Source organism: Schistocerca nitens, chromosome 7, assembly GCF_023898315.1.
Source record: "Schistocerca nitens isolate TAMUIC-IGC-003100 chromosome 7, iqSchNite1.1, whole genome shotgun sequence".
NCBI classification, from domain to species: Eukaryota; Metazoa; Arthropoda; class Insecta; order Orthoptera; family Acrididae; genus Schistocerca; species Schistocerca nitens.
The window spans coordinates 116,835,002-116,856,082 of record NC_064620.1 but is presented as its reverse complement, the minus strand read 5'-3'; the positions used below and the strand labels follow the sequence as shown (position 1 = coordinate 116,856,082).

At 38.0% G+C, this 21,081-nt stretch overlaps 1 protein-coding gene across 1 annotated transcript in view; it reads left to right on the top strand.

Moving 5' to 3' along the window:
• Positions 1 to 19,552, top strand: part of LOC126195249 (uncharacterized) — a 245,445-nt gene extending 225,893 nt beyond the window's left edge. Inside the window, exon 17 of the mRNA XM_049933777.1 lies at positions 18,288 to 19,552. Within this exon, the coding sequence (XP_049789734.1) occupies positions 18,288 to 18,415 (128 nt within the window). The 3' untranslated portion in view covers positions 18,416 to 19,552. The remainder of the gene's footprint in view (positions 1 to 18,287) is intronic.
• The last annotated feature ends 1,529 nt before the right edge of the window (positions 19,553 to 21,081 follow it).

Below are 21,081 nucleotides of genomic sequence, written 5' to 3'. Positions count from 1 at the left end.
GCGACATCTGGTGAACTTACAACACAAACATCTTGTGGCTACTGTACGGCAGCTGTTTTAAACAGTAGTACTACTGACAACATGACTCATGCATGTGGTGTTATTTATATGTATTTGATGATGCTGGTGCTGATTCCGGATTTAACATTTCACGATTCCACTATGGCTGCAGTGCATTAGGACTTTGTTTTTATGAAACAGGTATGCCTCTTCATATTTAAAGCTCACAAATGTAAATTTTGCCAGTACTACTTTTCATTATGGTCTATGTATTGCTCTTAAGCTGTATACAGTTTTGAGAGTGTATTTATGTTTTTACCATTTGCTGCAGATCTGATGTTGTTCATTAAAGACCGAAACCAGTAATCTGTTAACAGACAGTGTGTGACCATAGACGTAAATTGAAGGAAACTTATTACATATACAGGTCACTATTTTTTTGCGACGATGTCGCAGCTTGTGAAAGGATGGTAAAGTGCTGCTTTTGGGAGCATACAGGAATGTGGTGGAGGGAGTGTAGTGCAGTTAGGTGCAGTCAGGAGGGTCAGCAGGGCAGGGGGGAGGCGAGAAGTAGAGGAAGGGAAGAAAGAGAGGAGAGTGACGGAGGGGAGAGAGAGAGAGAGAGAGAGAGAGAGAGAGAGAGAGAGAGAGAGAGAGAGAGAGAGAGACTAGCGGGTACATTTTTGGAATAGAAGGCTGTATAGTGCTGCAGTGAGAGCAGGAATGGGTTATTGGTGGAAGAATAGGTGCTAACAAAGGTTGAGACCAGGGGGCTTATGGGGATGTAGGATATATTGCAGCTAGAATTTCCACCTGCACAGTCCAGAAAAGCTGGTATTGGCAGGAAGGATCCAGATGGTGCTGACTGTGAAGCAACATTCTTCACTTCAGTGACAGCTTCACAGCATGCGCCATCTGGATCCTTCCTACCAACACCAGCTTTTCTTAATGTGCAGCTGGGAACTCCCTGCAATACAGCCTACATTCCCATATCCCCCTGGCCTCAGCCTTTGTTAGTCCCTATCCTTTACTCAACTATCCCCTTCCCTGTTCCCATACTGTGCCATGACACACTTCTATAGGTAGATAGTTATCTCTCTATACTCATTGCACTGAACACAAACACTTCTATTATACCACAATTACCATTAAGTTCTAGTATTCAAGATGGTTTTTACTGCATATTGCCTCTGCTCCTGCACCAAATTATACACATGAGCTGGTTACTTCAGATGTTATAGTTTTCTGACAATATGCACTTTCTCCTCCACATATGCTGACACCTTTCATTTTCTGTTTACCTTGCCTTTTTGTCTGACTGACATTCTTTAACCATGACACCAATTTACTTTCATCAGATTTCATAAAACCAGAATAAACACAGTATCTCATAGATTTTTACCAAATACCACTGCTGTTTTCCTTTTCTTCCATCCTCTTACAATTCCATTACTTATCAAGGGGGGGGGGGGGGGGGGGGGCACATAAAAGTCGAAGATGGAATGTTTCCGATTCACTTATAAACTTCAGATAGGATAGGAGAAGAGTTTGACTGCCTCAGAAAACACAAAGAATGAGACGTACAGCTAGGGTAAGCATTATCGCCACATGATGAACCCAACACGCAATCTTGAACCCTCGTACTTGGTCATAGGTCTTACTTCTGGTCAATGCAATTCTCCTAACAAAATCCACACTACCTAAGCTTAGAAACATTTTAAACTGTTGTGGATTGATATACAAACATCTAATTGGTGATACATAAGGTTTCAGGTCAATAATATTCTTTATTCCAAAAATCCTGCGAGTTTTTGTGTAAGCCAATTCATAAGAGTTGTCATGGGCATTGCGTACCACTCAGAAAAGACCATAATACACATGCAAAAATTTCTTTGTCTCATCATTTTCTTTGCTAGTTTTTTCTTTGGTTTTCGTAAGGACAAAGCCACCTATTCTGAAACTAGTTGGATTCACTCCTTTGTCATGTCTTCTCTTCCTTCCTGCTGCTTTCTTTTTCATTATCTCTTTAGCCAATCTGATCCTTTCGTCCTGTGCTACTTCACTTATCTGAGGGAAATCCACATCTTCTCTGATGATGTTGCTGGGTCTCTCGTTGAACATAAGGTCACATGGGGCATATCCTGTTGATTTGTTCCACAATTGTTGATAGTATTTTCAAAATGTCGAATATGACTTGTCCAAGCAGTGTGTTTCTTACTACAATAAGTCCTGCACAGTCTATTAATCTCCTTCATAACCCTTTCACTCATGTTACCTTGTGGAAAATAGGTAGAGATCTTTGTGTGTTTTATCTTGTGTATTGCCATACAGTGTCCAAACCTCTCAGAAACAAATTGTGGACCATTGTCAGACAAAAGTGATTTTGGTACCCCTACATTGCAAAAGTAATCAGATGTCAACTTCTCAATTATAATATTTGTCTTCTTAATTGGATACAGTTTTACATATTTTGAGAATGTGTCCAAAACAATGAAAATATGTTTACAACCTCCTGTAGATGCAGGCAACATTCCTAGAAGGTCAATTGCTATAAGCTTTTTAGGTTCGCTTGGAAGATCAGAATGCATTAAGCCTTTTGATGGCACGCCAGTTGTCTTTACTCTCTGACATTTATCACACCTTTCTAGTCACACCTTAACCCTTTTCCACAAGTTGTTAAATATTTCTGTCTCCTGTACCTTAGCTACTATTCTCCTAGTGCCATAATGTCCATAACTCTCATTCAAGTAGTCAACAAATTTATCAACATGTTGGTCAGGAAAGCATCATTTCCATTTCTGAAACTTCCTGGCAGATTAAAACTGTGTGCCGGACCGAGACTCGAACTTGGGAGTCTTTGCCTCTTGCGGGCAAGTGCTCCACCAACCGAGCTACCCAAACATGACACACAACCCTTCATCACAGCTTCAATTCTGCCAGTACCTCGTCTCCCACCTTCCAAACTTCACAGAAGCTCTTCTGCGAACCTTGCAGAACTAGCATTCCTGGAAGAAAGGATATTGCGGAGGCATGGCTTAACCACAGCCTGGGAGATGTTTCCAGGATGATATTTTCACTCTGGATTCTCAAAATGTCCAGTCCTCACCATTCAGATTTTACCTCCTAAACAACAACCCTTTATGTATTGTATAGTACTGTTCCACTTTTGGCATGTTGTCTGAATTGTAATACTGCTTAACCAACCTTAAATTTGGAGCCCCATTCTGCTCCCTTCTCATTTGCTTGCAAATTTTCCTAATAAGCTTTTCATTCTTCACTCTCTGCAAATAAACCAACTTACTTGTTCTTCATGGTTCTCACTACTGTCAGTATCCTTCTTCCCTGCTGGCATCCTAGGTAATGCATCAACCACAATATTGTCTTTTCCTTTTGCATACCTTACCTCCAAATCATATTGTTGCAAATACAAACCCTATCTAGTTAACTTGGTGTGTTTCAGCCTGCACCTCTGGAGGTAATTCAAAGCCTTATGATCTGTATACACTACGGTCATATGTCCAAACAAATAGTACTCAAACTTTTGAAATCCAAAACTAATTGCCAAAGCCTCTAATACTGAAATGTAATAGTTCTTTTCATGTGACTGTAATGTTCTACTAGTAAAAGCAATAGTTTTGTGTTCAGCCCCCTTCTCAGTAGGTACTAATTGGAAAATTTCTACCCCCAAACCACAAAAACTTGCATCAGTACTTACACAGAAAGGCAGTGAAAAATTTGGATGTCCTAACATCTTACTATCTACCAACTCTTTCTTCAAACTCTGAAATGCCTCTTCACACTCCTCTGTCCAATTTCACACCACATCCTTTTCCAACAAATTACCGAAGCAAGAATGGTTAAATGACTGATCTGATATGAACTTTCAGTAGAAGCCAAACAAGCCAAACTTAGCTATAAGATTTCTGCATCAGGCTGTATAAATTCCTTGTTAATCCTGTGACCCAAAAATGAAATTTCCTACTTCACAGGTTCAGATTTACTTAATTTTAGTTTCATACCTTCTCTATACATATCCCTCAGTACTTCATTCAGAATATTAAAGTGCTTGAACCATTCTGCACACTACTAGCATATCATCTACATAGACTGTGATTTCAGTGGTTAATATCTCACCTACCACCTTGTCAATAGCACTGACACACACACACACACACACACACACACACACACACACACACACACATACACAGCGAGAGAGAGAGAGAGAGAGAGAGAGATTCAGACCAAATGGCACCACACAGTATTGGTAACATTTACTTTCATGTAAAAATGCTGTACATGGCGTGGATTCACTGGCCAAACTAATATTCCAATAGTTACAAGTCACATCAAAAGAAGTTAGAAGCTTACATCCATGGAACTTTTGCAAAATTAGCTGGTCTGTCACTCTCCCCATGACGATTTCATTTAACTTCCTGGCATCCAGAACCAACCTGACATTACCATTCTTCTTCTTTACAACCACAACCTTTCAGTAATCCCCCATGAGACCATCTTTTGAATTTCTTTTCTCACTGCTTCCTTTTTTGATAATGCAGTAATATAAGGCTTCTTGAAAAATGGTTCATAATCCTTAAACTCTAATTTGCACTCAAAATCTTTTACCAAACCTGGCCTGTCTGAAAATGCCTTACAGTTGCTCAGTAGAATACCATTTAATTCCTCCCTTTGATTATTTGTAATACCTTCAATATCCTCAACTCTCTTTATTATTTCCAGCCTTGCTCTTTCCTCCTTTTGTTCCTCAGCAACCTGCCCAGTGGTCAAAACTCTTAATGGCAAATCTAATTCAGTTTGCACACACTTGTCCATACTTTCAAAAAATGATACATCATACCTACTTCCATTGCACTTAAAACTAAACTTACCACTAGCAGAATCAATATTTACACACCATTTGCACAAGAAATTAGTCCCAAATATTACATCAATGCTGAGATTTTGAATCACCAAGAAATTGCACTCCAACAACTGTCCTGCCAATTCCACAGTTAATAGTACCTCTCTTTTCACACCCTTTGATAGCTTACCAACCTTTATTCCAGAAACAAGCATCACTGCTATACCCTCTGTGTCCTTAATAGATTCAAAAAATGACTGTGAAATGCCATCCAAATCACTACCACTGTCCATTAAACACTTAACATGTATACCTTGTACACTTGCTGTTATTACAGATTGCCACACTTCCTTTTTACTTACCATGTGGTCTTCTTCATACAACAAATCCTCATTAATCCTTTCCCTGGAAAAACTATCATCCTGCTTATCAAAACAATTATCAGACACGGTCAAATGACAGCATGGTCCTCTTCCTCATTACCACTCTCATTAAACTCTAACTCTTCATTAGGCCTAGTATTATCCTCCTTTATTCTTTCTTTACGTAACACATTGCCATCATTATTGATGATAAATTCAAATACCCCGTCCTCATTACTACTGGATTCATCATTGCTATCATCAGTACAGCTACTGTCAGAATCAGACCCACTTTCACTTTCATTGTCCTCAAATACTTGGCTAATTAGTTGATCCTTGTTTCCAGTATTAGACCAAACAGCAAAATACCTGAATTCCTTATGTTCTCTTAAAAATTTGCCATCCATTTTGACACTTTGGACATCCTGAGCAACAGCAACACACTCTGTTTCATCACTTAATTTTATTATACCAAGTTCCTCTTCTTTTTATTTGCAGGATTAACATTGCTACCCACACCATCATTCAACATCTCACTAGAATTAGAATTTACACTCGCCTTACTACTATCATTTACGTTAACCTTACCTGTGATTACAACACATTTACATACACGTGGCTCTTCATCACTATCTCCTCTAGTGTGAGCCATAAACTGGAGCATTATCTAGTTTAAATGGTTTGATCCAGGATTACCATCATCTCCTCCATTTTTTGTTATTTGAATTTCTCCTACCATTTCCGTGCTCATTCTGACTATCCTCCACCCAACCATTCCTTGGATTTCTACTATAATTAGTTTTGTTCATCCCATTTACTTGAAACTCTCTCCCTGATTGATTATTGTCATCAAAATTCCTCCTGTGATCTCCCACTGAGGGCTTCATCCTCTCCATTTTATCAACATAATTTTAAAAAATCACTAATATTACCCCTAGGGGCAGGTAAAGCAATTCTCTTCTCTTTCCGAGGCAACTTAGTTTCTAAACCAATAATTATTGATTCACTACCTAGCTTTTTGTCCAGATATTTCAGTTTGTTTATCCAAAGCTGACAGAAACCTTTCACAGTACCCTTCCTGGAGTAAAATCTCTCTCCTCCCCAAAATTCACTCAAAATTCTCTGCTGCATCTCTTTGGACCAATATTCATCTAGAAATGCTTTCATAAAGCTACCGTATTAACTCGAATCTAAGCTGCACTCGTATCTAAGCCACACCAAATGAGACTCAAAATCAGGGGAAAAATTTTTTCCCGGATCTAAGCTGCACCTGAAATTTGAGACTCGAAATTCAAGGGGAGAGAAAAGCTTTAGGCCGCACCTCCAAATCGAAACAAAGTTGGTCCATTGTAATATGAGACACAATTTAGGTCAAATGAATGACGATACAGCTACAGTAGTTTGGTTCGAGTCGTAAGCTTAGCAGTTAAGCTTTACCAGGTAGCCATTGCTATGCATCAGGCGCTCCATCCGTATTTATACGGGTACCCTTCCTTTTTCACGTGCTTCGTCTGGTTTGAATTGATTGCTTATTTTTCTTTGATCTGATAAGTGCCGTTCTCTTTGTTATAGGTGTTTACATCACTCTAAGCTGAAAATGCATTACTGTACTGTCATGCATTGTTTGTCACATTCTGATAATGAGTATTTACGGCCTGTCGCCACTCATGGCATGGCTTGCTTTTGTGCGCGCTACCGCCGCCTTTTTTTAAAAAAGGAATCGTCTCATTAACGAAACAATGGCAAGAGACTGCTATTTGCTATTTGTTGTTACTTACACTGCTGCTTTCTTTGATAATGATCAACAAGAATCAAATAATAGACTGCGTATGATAGAAGATGTTCTGAACGAGAGTTTAGCAAAAATTTTTCTCCATTTGAAAATTTTTGCAGGCGCCTCTTTATTACATTACATTCTGCACAGAAATTAGAGTATTCTTAGATTTAAAAAACAAGTCAATTGCCGTGCATCATTTCTGACTGTATCACTATTAGCCATAAGAATAATACAAATATAAACGTGACATGATATGTATATTCTTCCGCGTTTGCTCTTGTCTCACTCTAGTTTCGTAGTTTATTAGGCAGACAGGATTTAAATGAGATAGCAGCAAACACGAAAGAATACATGGCAAAATGTTTATATTTGTATTATTCTTATGGTCAAGAGAATACTGCATGTGATTCACAATTCATAAAAGTTCCTTTTAGCAACAATCTCTTCTAACAAGTAGGAAAAAATTCAGAACGTAGAGTTGGCCATATTGACAAACATCTGAAACAGTCTTGCCAGTCAGATTTTCGTAGTACATTGAAATGCTGCTACATTCGAAGGTGAACAATACGGAATTTGTATTTACTTCGTTGGATAATGTATGAAAATGCAGTGGTCGAAACTCGGGGCGGAGAAAAAAGCTCGTCTTCCACTTTTTTTTAAATTTACTTACTGACACAGAGGTTTTGGCGCCAGTATTTATCTTTGTGCCTGCAAAGCATGCCTGTGTAGTGCTACATATATTTGGTGGCAGAAGTTAGTTGTGGCGGTACCTACCAATATTTTTCAGAACTTCCGCTTGCTTTGCACTCGATTCTAAGCCGCAGGCGGTTTTTTGGATTACAAAACCCGGAAAAAAAAGTGCGGCTTAGATTCGAGTAAATACGGTATGCCATGAGGTACAATTATCAGCTACCTGAGCTGCTCATCGATAAGCATCCCATTTCGAGAAACCTCTCACAAATGACATTTTCTCTTTTGTCGCTCCATGTTTCAGGCAAATCATTAAATTCTCTAATGAAATCTAGTGGATGCACTTCCCCATATGGTTCAAAATTATTAAGTTTCTTACAACTAACAAATGAAGGACTGTTTGGGACACTACATACTCTATATCATAGGTTTTGTACCTCATCCATCTTTTTCTCCATTTCAGCCAATTTTGAATCTACATTTTTATGTACTTTTACCAGTTTTTTGTCTATCACTCTTGCACACTTGGTTTCTAACCTCCATTTGTAAATCATTTTTAATGTGATCGATTTGGTTCTCAAGTTTAACCCTATTTTCAGCACAAAATTTCCTGGCTGCTTTGACTTAACCTTTACACTGTTTCCAGGAAGCCTCCGCCCTCCCACCCTCCTACTATAGTCATCACAAAATTTCTTTCTCTCTTCTACACATTTACTACTCATTAACGTTAATTTCTCATAGGTATTCTGCACTACTTTCTTTATCTTTTAATCACAGTCTTTTATTACTGCCTCAGCCTTCTTACTTAATGCTGAAAAATTAAAGTTGACTACCTTAATTTCCTTTTTAATTTCTTTCTTCAGTTCATCCTTTAAGCTAGCAATGTCAGTTTTAATGCTCTCAGTTTTATTTTCCACCCTACTAATGTCTTTTTTCATACTACTAATGTCCTCTTTCATACTCATACTACTCATAATTTGCCTTAACATCACTTCCAATTTTCTGTCTGCCATAAATTTTGCCTTTGCTGACTTTCACTATGTGTCTTCCACCTTAACCTTAATGATTTCACCCACTTCGGTACTGTTTTCATCCATTTTGCTCACATCACCACAGAATTTAGATGACGCTTATATCATTTCACCTACAATATGACCTTCATCACCATCATTCAAAGTTACATTCATATCTGATTTATAATCACTATCATCTACTGAATCAATCCCCATTACGTCTTTCTGTTCATTTAAAAACTTAACATCTACAGCTTTGTTATCAGTCACATCACTTCCCTGTTGTCCATTCTCCTCCATCACACTGTCTTGTTTGTTAAGGCCACTCGTTATGTATCACTTAATATAAAACGGCTTTTGCTGTGAATTACCTTATTTCTATTCAGTCGTCTCTTGCTGCTGCTGCGGTTGTCATCTTGATGGTCGTCTGCACTGCTGGTGCATATGGTAATTCCTTTTGTGAGACATGTTATTTATCCTGCTCGGCTGTGTCCCTCTACGAGGTGATTGGCTGCTGCTGTACTCAACAGCTGCTTCCATGGAACCCACTCGCTGATTGGCTTTTGCACCTCCCTGTTTGATGGCGGCTACATCAATTCTGATATTTCAAAATAATTGTATTTCACACTCCCGTAATATTGTCTGTTCACTGTCCTTGACAAAATTCTGATGACACATGTATCACCCACTCTGTTAAAATCACTGTACTGTAAACCGCTTTTGAGTTCACTGTTCAAAGTTTGTGAGTCCTTGTTTATTGTGTCGAAATGCAGTAGTCCTCACCTGAAAGCACCATATGTGATGTTCATCTGCTTTATTTCTTCATTGATAGTCCTCAGTGTCGACTTACAGCATTGTTATACTGGCTGAAAAATGGGGGTTGGAAGTTCAATACTGACTACTGTAAATGATGTAGCCGCCAGGTGCATAGTTGCGTTTCACAGTTATTTACTTTAACTGTTCACAACCCCCCATTACCACACAATTATATGGCCAGTTCACTATTGGTAAATTTTGACAAGCCTCATTAATAGGTTGCAGGCAAACATCAGCATACTGCTACAATAGTTTGCTGATGAACATCTTTGAGCAGTAAAAACCTAACCACACAGTTCACAGTTCTTGCTAAATAATATGATACGTGTGACACCATTTCTCATAAAAATTGAGCAGACACTGTCCTTATTTTAACGCACAGCCTATTTGTATTACACTAACTCCACTGTTAAGTTGATGCATTGTTCTTACTAACAGTACATAATTTCTCTCTGAAAATCGACCTTGGACTGACTGTGTAGAGACCAAAAATCCATCCTTTATATATCCTCACAATAATAGGTACTAAAACTATACATTGGTCGATGTTTAATTTACAGAAATTACAATGAAAACATAACTCATTCAATTAACTGAATACATCAAAAAATTCCTCATTTTTTAACAGTTTCTTCAGCCACAAAGGCCGAATTATTTGTTTAAATAATGAAATTAACAGATACTGTTATACAAAAAATACTTTTGACAAACCTGGTAATTATTTTGTAATTAATTAAGGGCTAGCTTTGCTAATATGTTTTCGAATAGAGCCAAATAAATACTTTAAGAATTCTAGCAGTTCTCCTTCCAATTGTTTATAATTAGCACAGAATTTATATTTGTTTATAAGTCAACAATAGAATTTAAGTCATGAAACAATTACTGATTTCACCTTACAACAAAGGATTTTAACAAGGGATAGTCAAAATAAATTAGGAAATTAATTACATACACAAAACTAAGCTCAAAATTAGGCCTGGTGCTCTATTCTTTAAGACTGTGGGCCATCCTATGGAAATACAGATTATACTCATGTATGTTAAAGATAATTATAGTTCAATTCTTTTATCTTGGCGGTTCGCGCATGCCCGCCCTGACGCGGGAGATTGCTGCGTTGCCAGTTGTACGACGCAAGAGAAGCAGCGCCATAGTATAGTTCGCAAACTTACGTTTAGGGGGGAGCGCGTAGTTTATGAAGTAAAGCCACCAAGGCCACATTAACCCTTTCGCTGCTACAGAGACGTGCTCCCCGCATTCCGCGATGAGCGCGATTTTATAATCATTGCACTGTTAGCCTGTACAGACACATGGTGTTTCGACTGCTTTGACACACGTATCATTCGATTTCACAAAAACTATTTGGCTCAAAAATTTTATTTTTACACATCTTCTTGATTGATACCTTCCCCCCCATAAATGACTTAATTTTGTTTCGAAGTTGAACGCAGTTATTGTGCAGCATTAGATGTTGTAAATCATTGCAGAGTTTGCAGAGGTAAAAGTCCATAGCGTATACTTTCCATGTGGTCAATTTTAGTTGCCACTAGAAATTTCAAAAAATTACATTCAAACGAATAAAATTCATGAAGTAAGACACTTCGCTATTGTTTTTAAATAAAGAAAATATTAAGCACTGAACAAGGCTTGAACTCATAACCTTTCACTTAGCAGCCCTGCACTATAACCGTTACGCTAACGCAGCTCGCCATTCAATTTGCCTGCCGGAGGACTTTAAAATGTCACGCAAAATACCGACAAACACTGTTGGTATGACTGTGAATTACTCACATTTCGTCGAAGTACAATAGGAGATCAACAATTACCGCTGTTCTTTATTGTGAAAAAGCGGTTAGTCAGAATGGTACAAACACCTTTCCTTGCTATCGCCTGAATTAGGAGGCTTATTGCTTGTTTGGTTTAATTAATTAATAGAATATGAAGCAATTGGTATAAAGAATGCTTTTTCCAAACGTTTTATAAAAGAAAGTCTGCTGTCAAGACACTGCTTTTGTTCAATCACTTTATTTATGACTGAAAGTTTCTAAAACTGAAAGCACTCGTCTGTGCTCTGCACTGCAGTCGAGCTCTGGCAACGTCGTTCTCTGTTCATTGGCTGACTGTGTTTTGTGACGTCAGATGCGCAGAACGAACCTAAACTCGGCCGCCGTCATAAATGACGCGCACTTTAGTCAAAAATGAAAATAAAATGAATTTAAGGAGGCTGATGGCAAAACAAAGAGAGGAAGTAAAGAGATCCCAGCTTGCTTCATCGCAACTTGAGCAGTATTGTAGATGGGCCACGCAAGTCATTTGTAAGCAATCTCATTTGTAGACTGATTGCATTTTCCTAGTATTCCACCAATACACTGAAGTCTGCTACCTGCTCTTTCCACAACAGAGATTATGTGATTGTTCCATTTTGTGTACCTACTGAGTATTACATCTAGGTATTTGTATGACTTCATTGGTATTATATTTGTAGGATACTATGTTTTTTTCATTTTGTGAAGTACACAAATTACGTTCCTGGCCATTTAAAGCGACAGGCAAGAAGAAGAGTAAATATTATACATTTTGTCAATTATGTGCAGGAATTTACTGATTTGATGCTACTGTAGGATGTGGAACACTGCAAGGCCAGATTACATCTACATGCAAATCTTTCTAAAGTGCCTGGCAGAGGGTTCATTGAACCACCTCCACAATAATTCTCTATTATTCCACCCTCGAACAGCACGCGGAAAAAATGAACTCCTATATCTTTCTGGGAACTCTGATTTCCCTTATTTTATTATAATGAACATTTTTCCCTATGTAGGTTGGCGTCAACAAAATATTTCCACATTTGGAGGAGAAAGTTCGTGACTGAAATTTTGTGAGGAGATTCTGCTGCAGCGAAAAATGCATTTGTTCTATTGGGTCCATCCCAAATCTTGTATCATGTCCATGACATTCTCTCCTCTATTTTGTGATAATAGATTAATTGACAGGTCTCAACAATGAGATTCACAACCTGCTTTATGATACTGAGCTTGTTGCCAACATAACTGCTGCTGATGCTGATGATGATGATGGTAACGGTATGGAGGTGTGGGCGCACAACAGTGAGGTTTGTAGTGCTTGTACTAAAATCTCACATAACTGAATATGGTGATTATGTACTTATTGGCAAATGTACTTTTGTAAGTATCTCACAGAAAATGGGGATGAAACAAGGCAGGTGCTGTGTCACACATTACCATTAATCACACATAACCATCAGTAACTGTCACCTCAGCTGTCTAATGAACCATAATAAAACTGCACTTATTATAGTTCAAGGCATTTTTCAGAAGCTTGTACAGCTCTTGAAAACAGTTCAAGCATTTGATTGGCAAGAACTCATCACTTTCTACCATTTATAAGCACATACATCTGCATGGAAACCTAGAAGGGGAATGGTATCAGTGTGACTGTTGACACTTAATCAGGAAAAAAAAAAGGTGCTTTAGGCTTATTATAGCAACAGCGATAGAATTATACAGGTTCACTTGGACTGTGAGGTTGGAATTAAACCTATTACAGTGTGTGATTCTAGCAGCACTTAACTACACCTGTATAAACTGTAATTTGCATATTAAAACCGTGTGTGTGCTGGACAAAGATGTGAATACCTGTGATCGCATTCTTGCACTGACTGTATGTTTGTACTCTTATCATTAAAGTTAAATGTTGAGGTATCTTAGAACAACATCCTTAAAGTAATAGAATGTATTGGGACAGACGTGGGCAGAGCTCTCGGATTGCAAAATATTTGTGAAAAACCATCACCACCCCAAGTTATACAGTTAATCTTCACCTGTACAACAATTTCAAGGAGATATTAAGAATTAAAGTTGAACATGTGACCATTGCACCCAGGATTGTGGAACAATAGCAGGATTAGGAGAATGAAATGAGAGACTCAAGGATCTTAACCAGTCTTTCTTGTGGCTAAACAGTCAGAGGCAGCCAGCTATGGGAAGAAGGAAACTTTGCATTAATGGTAAAGAGTGTCAGGAAAACCCCTAAAGCCTCAGGAGACCAGATATTTGTTGTTTTGCTTGGTCAGATAGATGTAACTAAGTTTCGTGTTCCTCAAATTTACTAGCCTGGGCTTCATGACTCCATGCTTACTAGTTTGATGAGAGCCAGACAGTTATTAAATTACAGGCATTGATAGAAGGCATGAAATTTTGTGCTATTGATCACCATGAAATGACTGTGTATTGAGTCCCAAGCAAGTTTGCTAATGTTGTGTAAACACATCCGTTTTAACATTAAATGAGTTTCTATGAATTTTATGGTCTCTGTGAATATTTACAAAATTGCTCACTGCCTTGCACCTCGGTCATTGATCTCACATGTTGTTAAGATTATGACACATGTTCACAGATTACAGTTGTTGTTGTGGTCTTCAGTCCTGAGACTGGTTTGATGCAGCTCTCCATGCTACTCTATCCTGTGCAAGCTTCTTGATCTCTCAGTACCTACTGCAACCTACATCCTTCTGAATCTGTTTAGTGTATTCATCTCTTGGTCTCCCCCTACGACTTTTACCCTCCACGCTGCCCTCCAATACTAAATATACTCTCCTCATTAGTTATGTGATCTACCCATCTAATCTTCAGCATTCTTCTGTAGCACTACATTTCAAAAGCTTCTATTCTCTTCTTGTCCAAACTATTTATCGTCCATGTTTCACTTCCATACATGGCTACACTCCATACAAATACTTTCAGCAACGACTTCCTGACACTTAAATCTATACTCTATATTAACCAATTTCTCTTCTTCAGTAACACTTTCCTTGCCATTGCCAGTCTACATTTTATATCCTCTCTACTTCGACTATCATCAGTTATTTTGCTCTCCAAATAGCAAAACTCCTTTACTACTTTAAGTGTCTCATTTCCTAATCTAATTCCCTCAGCATCAACCAACTTAATTCGACTACATTCCATGATCCTCGTTTTGCTTTTGTTGATGTTCATCTTATATTCTCCTTTCAAGACAATGTCCATTCCGTTCAACTGCTCTTCCAAGTCCTTTGCTGTCTCTGACAGAATTACAATGTCATCGGCAAACCTTAAAGTTTTTATTTCTTCTCCATGGATTTTAATACCTACTCCGAATTTTTCTTTTGTTTCCTTCACTGCTTGCTCAATATACAGATTGAATAACATTGGGGAGAGGCTACAACCCTGTCTCACTTCCTTCCCAATCACTGCTTCCCTTTCATGCCCCTTGACTCTTATAACTGCCATTTGGTTTCTGTACAAATTGTAAATAGCCTTTCGCTCCCTGTATTTTACCCCTGCCACCTTCAGAATTTGAAAGAGAGTATTCCACTCAACATTGTCAAAAACTTTCTCTAAGTCTACAAATGCTAGAAACGTAGGTTTACCTTTCCTTAATCTATTTTCTAAGAGAAGTCATAGGGTCAGTATTGCCTCACGTGTTCCAACATTTCTATGGAATCCAAACTGATCTTCCCCGAGGTCGGGTTCTACCAGTTTTTCCATTCGTCTGTAAAGAATTCGTGATAGTATTTTGCAGCTGTGACTTATTAAACTGATAGTTCAGTAATTTTCACATCTGTCAACACCTGCTTTCTTTGGGATTGGAATTATTATATTCTTCTTGAAGTCTGAGGGTATTTCGCCTGTTTCATACATCTTGCTCAACAGATGGTAGAGTTTTGTCAGGACTGGCTCTCCTTAGGCCATCAGTAGTTCTGATGGAATGTTGTCTACTCCCAGGGTCTTGTTTCGGCTCAGGTCTTTCAGTGCTCTGTCAAACTCTTTCACGCAGTATCGTATCTCCCATTTCATCTTCATCTACATCTTCTTCCATTTCCATAATATTGTCCTCAAGTACATCGCCCTTGTATAGACCCTCTATATACTCCTTCCACCTTTCTGCTTTCCCTTCTTTGCTTAGAACTGGGTTTCCATCTGAGCTCTTGATATTCATACAAGGTGCTCTCTTTTCTCCAAAGGTATCTTTAATTTTCCTGTAGGCAGTATCTGTCTTACCACTCGTGAGATAAGCCTCTACACCCTTACATTTGTCCTCTAGCCATCCCTGTTTAGCCATTTTGCACTTCCTGTCGATCTCATTTTTGAGACATTTGTATTCCCTTTCGCCTGCTTCATTTATTGTGTTTTTATATTTTCTCCTTTCATCAATTAAATTCAGTATTTCTTCTGTTACCAAGGATTTCTTCTAGCCCTCGTCTTTTTACCTACTTGATCCTCTGCTGCCTTCACTACTTCATCCCTCGGAGCTACCCATTCTTCTTCTACTGTATTTCTGTCCCCAATTCCTGTCAATTGTTCCCTTATGCTCTCCCTGAAACTCTGTACAACCTCTGGTTTAGTCAGTTTATCCAGGTCCCATCTCCTTAAATTCCCACCTTTTTGCAATGTCTTCAGTTTTAATCTACAGTTCATAACCAATAGATTGTTATCAGAGTCCACATCTGCCCCTGGAAATGTCTTACAATTTAAAACCTGGTTCCTAAATCTCTGTCTTACCATTATATAATCTATCTGATACCTTCTAGTATCTCCAGGATTCTTCCATGTATACAACCTTCTTTTATGATTCTTGAACCAAGTGTTAGCTATGATTAAGTTATGCTCTGTGCTAAATTCTACCAGACGGCTTCTTTCATTTCTCTCCCCCAATCCATATTCACCCACTATGTTTCCTTCTCTCCCTTTCCCTACTCTCGAATTCCAGTCACCCATGACTATTAAATTTTCGTCTCCTTTCACTACCTGAATAATTTCTTTTATCTCATCATACATTTCATCATTTTCTTCATCATCTGCAGAGCTAGTTGGCATAGAAACTTGTACTACTGTAGTAGGCATGGGATTTGTGTCTATCTTGGCCACAATAATGCGTTCACTATGCTGTTTGTAGTAGCTACCCGCACTCCTATTTTTTATTCATTATTAAACCTACTCCTGCATTACCCCTATTTGATTTTGTATTTATAACCCTGTATTCATCTGACCAAAAGTCTTGTTCCTCCTAATTCCCACTATATCTAACTTCAACCTATCCATTTCCCTTTTTAAATTTTCTAACCTACCTGCCCGATTAAGGGCTCTGACATTCCACGCTCTGATCCGTAAAACGCCAATTGTCTTTTAACGATGTCCTCTTGAGTAGTCCCCACCCGGAGATCCAAATAGGGGACTATTTTACCTCCAGAATATTTTACCCAAGAGGACCACTTAATCATCATTTAACCATAGAGTAAAGCTGCATTCCCTCGGGAAAAATTACGGCTGTAGTTTCCCCTTGCTTTCAGCCGTTCGCACTACCAGCACAGCGAGGCCGTTTTGGTTAGTGTTGCAAGGCCAGATCAGTCAGTCATCCAGACTGTTGCCCCTGCAACTACTGAAAAGGCTGCTGCCCCTCTTTAGAAACTACACGTTTGTCTGGCCTCTCAACAGATACCCCTCCGTTGTGGTTGCACCTATGGTACGGCCATCTGTATCGCTGAGGCACGCAAGCCTCCCCACCAACGGCAAGGTCCAAGGTTCATGGAGGGGGGGGGGGGTCACAGTTAGGGTAGTGTAAAACAGATTTTGCTCACAAATATAAAACAGATTTTGCTTGCCAGTTTGTTAATTAGTTGGGGTCATTACTGGAAGGTAGACTAGAAAAGTTCACCAGTGTATCAGTAATTCAGAATAATTAAATATTTGAAGAGCTGAAAAGCAGGATGTCAACATAGAGAAGCAGGTTCTTGACATCTACCAGAACACAAAAACAGACAGCGTTTTCGTGAGTGTAGAGAACATCACCAGTAGACTAGTTACAGTGCAAACTATTAAGAGGAAGCTGCCACAAATCACAGCAAAGTTCTACAACTCCTGAGGACTTTTCTCACAGGTATCTCATGTTGGCAAATTATTATTCCATGATATATACTGTAGAGGTATTGACTGGAATTAATAGCAGTCATTTTATATTGGGACCTGATCTCGATATCTACATTACCTTCACAGTCCCTAATACAAATTCCAAGGTGGTTAGCAAATCCAATGAAGTGTAGTATTCATTGTATGTTTTCTGCAATACTTTAGAGAGGAGTTTTGTGTCCTTGCATTACCACAAAAGACATATTTGTTCACTTATTCTGTGACACAACAAGACTTGCACTTGCACGAAGTTAACTCTGCTATCTCTTGAGTTGATAGCAACATTATTAAGAGCACAATTACTGTACTGTCAAAATTTAAAAATGGCTTTATGATCATGAAAGTTGAGTTATATAATAAATATGAGTCCTCCGTCTAACGCTGCTGTAGCACAGATGTAGATTTTTATAGCCACTTTTGCTAGTTTTAGTAGTGCTCATTGGTTTTCAAAAATGAAATGTTTACAATAAGAATGGTGATTTTGTTGGCATATGCTACTATTGAGAAGCTCTTGGGTTTCCAGACAGTTGACAGTGTTGAGGTACCACAACATTTTGATGAGTATCCTACTCTTTGTCTTCTGGACAGCTGGCAGGCTGGTTGTCAACCCCAAGATTTTTCATCAATTTTGATATGACTTATTTCATTGATCATAGTGTTATGAAAATTTAATGTGTGATTACTTCAATAAATCCTACTTCTGAATTCTTTGTGTAAGTTGTTCTCAGATTGTTGCCACACATTATGGGGCATTATTTAATATAGAGATGTGAAAGACTGGAATATATACATATATGTATTTTTCAGATCCATTGCGGCATCACAGAACAAAACAAGTTCATCAGACTGGAGGAATAACCACAGGAAATATTAGTGCAGGTGGCACTGTTTTCAATGTACCCCCAAACAGTGTTGGGTCAAGTGCTAATTTATGATATGCTACATGTGGTTCTCCAGGAATGTGTGCACGGTTGTGAGTGAGCATTGTTGTGACAAGATGCAGCTTTTATTATTGCACCCAGGTTGCAGTTACTGTTGTACGAAAGAAGTGATTGCAGATGTGAATCTATTCACTTGTGAGCCATGTTGAAGAAACTGAAATGTGTATGAAACCAAGTGTTGAGTTCCTATTTGAACTGCAGTGTTTAACCTTTATCATCTCCACCACCAGCAACAAAAGTACCGTTTGTTAAAGTATACCTCATACAGATGAAATGAGTTGGCTTCAAATAAAAATAAATGGTTGCACATCAAATAAAGACACTCTTAATGATTCAGTGGTGCAGTATCGGTATGCATGGTAGTGATTTTTTTTATTCGCTCTTTGCCTCCATATAACACCATTAGTGTTTCAAAATGGAACAGAATCTTCACTTGCTCAAATCATTTTTGCAGTTTACTGATAGATTTGCTCTAATATTATGAGTATTTCTATCACATGTGAGAGTAACCTTTTACCTGCAAGGCAGAATTGGAACTATTTTTATATTCTGGGCCTTACTAGAAAACATTTATGGAAAAAAGACATATTTGCAAATAAAAGTGAGTTATGGTGTTGAACTGCATTTGGAACACAGACAAGTGTGATCATTGTTGATATTTTTGGTATTGATCAAGGTTTTTGCATATCGTGTTGCAACATTCTACCTTGAAGTAGCAACGTGCATGCAATCGCAGCCGCACTTGTGAGCTGTGTGTCGTCTGTCCCCTGAATGTGCATACAACATCTGTTTCACCCTTTTTAATGTTACATAGAATCAAAACACTTTTTCTGAGGATGTGCGTGTTTTAGGTATTTATTATGTCAGATCTGTTAGTATCACAGTATAACATTCACATGTACAAAATAAGCAAATGTCTATCCTAATCAACTAAAATAAAATTGACGGGTATTTTCGAGGCCATAAATGGCTACACTTGTGTGTAATCAGAAATCATGTCGTCATGGTTTCTAGTATTTGATTTGTTTCTGTAAAGAAAGCTTTAAGATTTTTCAGTATCTGACTGTTAATGTTAACTGAAGCAACCTTCACATTTAGTTTTCTAGTGTGTTTGGTTCCCTTTAATGTAATTACACAACTTTGGAGGTTCACTTTACCTGATAAAGTGCTTATTTTATGTTAATAAATATTTGTATGTGTTTTTGTCATTTTATTAGAAAGGGCAACAAACCAAGAAACTGTTGTAGGGTACCTGTCTTTGTATACAGTTGTTGAAAATCATAATCAGGAAGTACATTTACCTCAGTTTTGTCATTTGCTCAATATTTATATATGTGCTTACCATGTACTGACACAAACATTGTGAATAGTTGTTAAATCTGAGATTGCATGATGTTCCTATTCATTTTAAGTTCCTTAGCAGTAGATTTTTTTACCCTAACGCAAGCTGTCAGTTGAAGAGCTATGGTATATGTAATGTTATTATATTTATTGTATAGTGCATTTCATTGACACTGTTTACATTACTGTAATACAGGAGAAGTTCATTTACATTATATTTGTGTACTCATTTACCACAATGTGACTTAAGTAAAATGATAATGTTGTTGTGTTGATAATTCAGAGTATGAGAACCAATGGAAAGCTAACAATTTACCAAAACCCTATGTGCACAACCACAACCATTTGCTCTCAAGTGATGAGCTATATATTTTTCCATTTATACCACTGTTCAGGAGAGCTCTTTTTTCCTGCATATTTTCAAAACACGGTTCTGTAGCTGCTGACCCATATCTGTACAACTTAAAATGATGTGGTTGTTGGTTTCTGTTCACTGTAGTTTGTTTATTAAGTAACATACTTGATGCAAGTTTCTCATTTTATTGTTTCTGTCATTATTTTTAAAATCCTAGATTGATGTCATTAACCATTTGGTCTAATCCTAAATGATGTCATGTCAGCAGAACAGTTAGTTTAGACAAATACTTTATTTTGCGTGTTAACACATCAATACATTAACTACTGTGCCCTTGCTGTTAACTGGTGGTGGTAATTTTAATGTTCATTTGGTGTGGGAATGTGGAGTCCTGTATGAATTGCGTTTTCACAAAATCAACTGTAATAAAAAAAATCCTGTTTTCTCCAAATATGCTATGAAATTTATCTTTATTTTATTAAAATCCACATGACTCTCTCTCTCTCTCTCTCTCTCTCTCTCTCTCTCTCTCTCTCTCTCTCTCTCTCTCTCTCTCTCACTGCAATACATTCCAAACAACAAATATATTCTCTTGTCTTCTTGTCTTAGAAAGGGTATTTCTGTGTTCGCAGTTTCTCCATATCAGATGGAGCAAAGGTTGGAAAGGATGTTTTTTTAAAAGGACATTCTCAATTTCCTCCTACTCTCTCATCCTAATATTCTTTCTTTCTGTTGAAAAATTAATACTGCCAGTTACAAACATATTTATCAAAGAAATGTATTTTATCAATGAAACTGTACTTGACAAATAGTGTTCTGGTTTTTGCCAATCAAAACAATTACAGCCCATAGGCTTATGCCCCCGGCTCCCGCCCCTGCTCTCTGGGAAGATTAATAGACAGTGGCAGCAGTGAATCCTCTGGTCTTGATGCACAAAACTGGTTGTACTACTTGTAACACTTGC